The 5,460-nt window shown below is 47.0% G+C and overlaps 1 protein-coding gene across 1 annotated transcript; it reads left to right on the top strand.

The window, feature by feature from the left end:
• Positions 1 to 1,275: 1,275 nt before the first annotated feature.
• Positions 1,276 to 5,180, top strand: LOC100841883 (11-beta-hydroxysteroid dehydrogenase 1B). The gene is made up of 6 exons (XM_003577502.4): positions 1,276 to 1,599; positions 3,140 to 3,332; positions 3,921 to 4,006; positions 4,141 to 4,272; positions 4,443 to 4,607; positions 4,707 to 5,180. The coding sequence occupies exons 1-6, from the start codon at positions 1,402 to 1,404 to the stop codon at positions 4,995 to 4,997; spliced, it is 1,065 nt and encodes a 354-aa protein (XP_003577550.1). The 5' UTR covers positions 1,276 to 1,401; the 3' UTR covers positions 4,998 to 5,180.
• Positions 5,181 to 5,460: the final 280 nt, after the last annotated feature.

The raw sequence follows: 5,460 nt of genomic DNA, 5'->3' as shown, positions 1-5,460 counted from the left end.
CAACCACCAACTCAAATCTGTACAAATGTAAACCAGCTCTTTGGATGAAAAAGAGCGATCCATTGATGCTTTATATTCACATTCCTCATAAATCATTATTACGAGCAAGTTTTAACAAACATTGTTTTTGACGGTTGCTTATCGACTTAAACCACGACCTTTGCACGGATTTGCAACCCTGTCGAAGATTTGGAATTGACGACCTATTCTAACCGAAGACATGGAAGAAATAAAGCAGAGGCGAGACGCTGCACGTAATTTTCTCATCAATTAATAACTTTGTTGCATATCCCATCATTTGATTCGGATGGTTTCCTGTTGGGGCTGAAAGTTACAGCAACCAATGATATTCATGGATCCATCTAACTGACGGGAACATCAATCTGCAACCAATAGTAGCAGCTAGGAAGGGCCTCATTTTAATTTTTAAACCCCGAACGACCATGGCTCTGTAAAACATGCATGTAAGCCAGGTCAACGCTTGTACTTAATTGTTAACAGTCGTCAGAAGCATGCATTAATCCACAAACTTCCCCTCGCCGTGCCAACCAACTGTTTGGCGAAGTTCATAAATTCCAGCGCCTGGAGTATGTTGGGCAAAGTGTAGACTCGGCAATAGTTTTTGCGCGACAGAGAAAGAGTGATTCGTTGTTGTGAGATGCCGAAATCTAGTCGGTTGAAATAATGTTTTATTGTACTAATACCATTAAAGTAGGCCCTCCAAATCAAGCATAAGTATATCGGTTCTAAAATGTGCTACTCCAACTAGGCAAGTATTGCCTCTTTCGTGGCGTAGACTTGTGTTTCATACTACTCCAAGCTTTTAGGCGCAGTGGTATCTTCCGTCCTGAATTAAGTTGTGACCAAGTCGTCTCCAAGGTTACTCACTTGGCTTTGCTTTGCTTTGAAGGGAAGCCAATGCAACCCTAGCTGGACATGGCCACCGGGGGTGGAATTAACTCCGATCATCATTTCCTGCCTCTTCCTGGTCTCAACACTAGACCAATCTGGACGTACGGCGACCCATTTCTTGCACCACCAACCCACACAACGCAAATGCACACAAGAGCGCTAGTACTACGGACGGACACGCCTCACCTCTGAGACCACGGCACAAATAAATGAAATACGAACAAGAAAATCTTATACGTATGGCTCTGTATAGACCGGCCGGGCAGCTAGCGACCCCCACCCACCCATCAATTCGATCCCCCGTCTCCACAGTCCACACGCGCAGACACACCCGGCCGGAGCCATACATGCATAAATACACGCGCAGACCGGGCCACAAAGCTCCTCATCTCTCCCCGTGCCTGAGATAGAGCCAGCAAACGTTTTTGCTTGCCTCAGGATTACAGGAGGAGCAACAAGGAGAGGGAGAGCAAGCCTAGGCCGGCCGGCATGGCGAGGCAAGCCCTGACCAACGGGTTCCTGAGCTGCTTCATGCACGTGGGGCTGGCGCTGGTGCTCATCGTCTACCTCCCCGTCGCCTTCCTCTGCCGCCTCGTCCACAGGCTGCTGGTCAGGCCATTCTCCGCCGGCGAGGACCTCCGCGGCAAGGTCGTGCTCATCACCGGCGCCTCCTCCGGCATCGGCGAGGTCAGTCAGCTCTCTCATCTGTGCTGTAATCGAACGTTTTTTTCTTTCTTCAATTTTTTAGTCTCTTGATCCCCATGCATGTATACCTACGTATGGGGTTCATGGTACGCGCGTAGATGATCATTTGATTGTTTTGGTACTGGCCACCCTTTCTGATGAACTTCCATTACTTAAACGATCGAGCTCGACGTGCATCCTGTTCCATTGCTTAATTAGTGGCATGGTGGACTATTGGTGGTTGAACTGAAAACTTGAATAGTAGGACTGACTTTTTTTTTAAAGTGTGGATTGGGCCTTGTCAATTTAAATGGTTTGGTTGGCCTTTTGTTGGTGTGATTTAGTGATATTTGGGCAGGACGATGAAAGCTAGCCATTTGGCTCTGTCCCCATTTAGTTTTGACGTATTGCTGAATTATGTGAAATGGTATATGAACATGCATGATTACCTTTTTTTCTTTCTTACTCCCTCCGATCATAATTTTTTGTCGAAATATTACATGTATCTAAGACGCTTTTTAAGAATAAATACATTCATATTTGGACAAATTTGAGTCAAGAATTTAGAATCAGAAGTGTGAAATGATATTTACATTACTAGTGAAAATACTTCACGAGAGAAACATCGGAACGAACAGTCAATTTTACGCTAATTAAGAAAGTATTTTGGGAGTATATGCTATTTTCCATCACATAAAACACTGTTACTCTTTCTCAGTATGTGCAACTAATTTCCATGTTCCCAAATAAACTTCATTTACAGTGACATTTCATAACAACTTTTTGTAGCACACAAGATACTGACAAAAATGGGTCCGTAGCCAAGAGCACCGCTGAGTCAACAAAACCATTCATTTATCGGTGATGCCATTTAAAGAGATTTTTTTTAATATCTAAATAAATTAAGATTGGATATACTGCCCCTAAAATTAATTTGGAACCAAATACGAGAAATCCTCGCTCATGGACATAACACATGATGCATCAGTTGCTGCCGCAGAGAGTATGTATCATGGACTCCTATCAAGATCAACCGCTGGATATACATATTCCCTTGCGAAAGCACTACTAGGGAGTATTAAATTCTCACCGTCCAGCCCTTAAATCCGGAGAGCATGCATGGGCTCCCATCTCCTGGAAACTTGCGGCAGATCTCATGCATGCTGCCGCAGATGTGCTCCAGCTCCATGTGGTTCTGCAGTCACCGGAGTAAATACGCACCGCAATCAATTATGCGACGGTGGCCATGAATTCCTTGACGTGAACGTGGAGTACATGTGTGTGTTTGCACTGGCAGAGGCGATGATGCATTGTTTCCAGAGGAGTACTATTCTTTGACATCTTTTTTATTGTTAAATTTGTGCGTGCGTGTGTTTGAAGAAAGCACACATATAACGCTAGTGTAGTAGTACCAGCTATATATAGCGTCGACGAGAGTGACCTCTCATCGAATTTTCCATAAGTTGTTGCAAAAATTAATTAGCCCTGAAAAGAAGCTGTTGCAAAAATGATACTGATGTTTTTTGTTTTGTTTCACTTGCAGCACCTGGTTTACGAGTACGCCAAGAAGGGCGCGTGCGTGGCGCTGGTGGCGCGGACAGAGATAGCCCTGCGCGCCGTGGCGAAGGCGGCGCGCGAGCTCGGCGCGGCGGACACGCTCGTCGTGCCGGCGGACATCACCAACGTGGATGAGGCCAAGCGGGCCGTCGAGGAGACCGTCGCTCACTTCGGCAAATGTGAGTATGAGCTACTACTAGCAGTTAATTAGGAGTACTAGCTATCCAGGCCTCTGTTAATTAATCTCGAGGGTAACACTGATAATACTTTGCTTAAAAAAGATACTCGTAATACTTTGCTCCTAGATAAGGACAGGTATACATATCGGACAGGGGAGAGATCCCGGGTTGAAACATACTACTGTACCATAATATATGTGTATGCTCGTGAGGAAAAGCAACACACTTTGGAGAGCAGCGATGTGAAGTTTGTTTCGTGTCCATCCAGTCCGGCAGATAGCTGATTGCAATGCTACCCAGCTAACTTACAATTCTTTGTCTGAGTGGTCCTATGTGTTGCCATCTTTTAACGTGTACATCAACACGTACTGTAGTTAAGATGGTTGTACTGACAGTATAGCGGCATGGTCACGAAATTACCGGCCGGAGTATGTACTATGCACGCTTCTTAATTTTTGTATAGCAGCTAGTAGCTTTTATAGAGTTGTCGTTTACTAGAAGTGAGACTATTCGAAGTTAACAGACAAAACTATTTTCACATGATTCAGAGATACGAGTATAGCACTAATTCCTCCCTCGTTTCTGCAGTGAATCACCTGGTGGCCAACGCAGGAGTGTGGTCCAGCTGCTTCTTCGAGGAGATCACCAACATAGCCGCCTTCCATGACGTGATTGTAAGAAAGCAACACTTTGACACTCACAAACAAAAAAAGAAAGTGTATTCGATCTGTATTACTAGTACTATTAGTTCCCCAGCAATCAGACAAAACCATTTACATCCCACTATACGTATACGTACGTACTCCAGGATCTCAACTTCTGGGGAGCCGTGTACCCGACCTACTTCGCCCTGCCCTACCTCAAAGCCAGCCGCGGCAACATCGTCGTCACGTCCTCGGTCGCCGGGAGAGTCCCGACGGCCAGGATGAGCTTCTACAACGTACGTAAGCCAAAATTATTCAGTATTGCAAACAACGAATTCGATCAGCCTGCTCTCTCACCAAACCACTTTATTGTTGAGCTTGGTCGATGGAACCATGGATCCATACGTGCCAAAGGAAATTTCGTTATTTGTGTTCCCTGACATGATGGAACCAATTGTACGTACAGGCGAGCAAAGGCGCGGTGATACGGTTCTACGAGACGCTTCGCGCGGAGCTGGGGTCGCACGTCCGGGTCACCATCCTGGTGCCGGGTTACGTGGTGTCCAACCTCACAATGGGCAAGGGCATCCAGAAGGATGGCAACGTCGGCTTCGACGAGGAGGCCCGCGACGTATAACATCTTCTTCTTTCCAACCAGTAAAGACTACTGGTCCTCCGTCACGTATTAAGTGATTCAGCTGAAAACGGATGGATATATGAATGTTCGCAGATAAACGTGGGGCCGCTGCCGGTGGGGAAGACGGAGACGCTGGCGAAGGTGGTGGTGGCGAGCGTGCGGCGGGGGGACTCCTACGTGACGTGGCCCGGGTGGTACTGGCCGTTCCACATGGTGATGTGCGCCGCGCCGGAGCTCGTCGACTGGTTCTCGAGGGCCTTCTACGTCACCAAGTCCAGCGACAAGGACGGCCAGGCACTCAGCAAGAAGATCCTCATGGCCGTCGGCGGCAAGAAGTTCCTCTACCCCAAAACTATCCGCTCCCAAGTCATGACTCAAAACTAGCTATACAGCCATACCAAATCAACGTGTGCATCTGGTTGTGAGATCCATCGGTGCGCGCATTCAATTTCCGTCACAGCGTATATTTAATCTGGGTCTTCTTTTCTTGACATTTAGTCTCTATGCGGAAGGGATGTATATTCGGGTACACCTTCATGGCGTTACAAATCGGAAGGGACTTTGATCCGCAGGAAGGATCCACTGCAGAAAACTCTTCCCGTGATTCCCCTCCGGTGACGGTTAAAACGGACCAAAAAATCTACCGCCACCAGAGGCCTCTCGGGGCATCCACGAGCAGCACCAGTGACGGTGATTATCCACCATCAGTGGCGGTGAGGAGCTGCCCATGGAAACCTTAAAAACCACCAGTGGCAGTCGAAAAAAAAACCGCGACTGGTGGATCTCCCGATATATGATGGTACTTCTCAGTCTCAGTGACCTTCATTGAACCCATTAAGCACCGCAC

The sequence above is a fragment of the Brachypodium distachyon genome, chromosome 4 (assembly GCF_000005505.3).
Source record: "Brachypodium distachyon strain Bd21 chromosome 4, Brachypodium_distachyon_v3.0, whole genome shotgun sequence".
Lineage (NCBI taxonomy): Eukaryota > Viridiplantae > Streptophyta > Magnoliopsida > Poales > Poaceae > Brachypodium > Brachypodium distachyon.
Note: the sequence above shows the minus strand (reverse complement) of the source record. Positions and strands in the feature narration are given on the sequence as shown.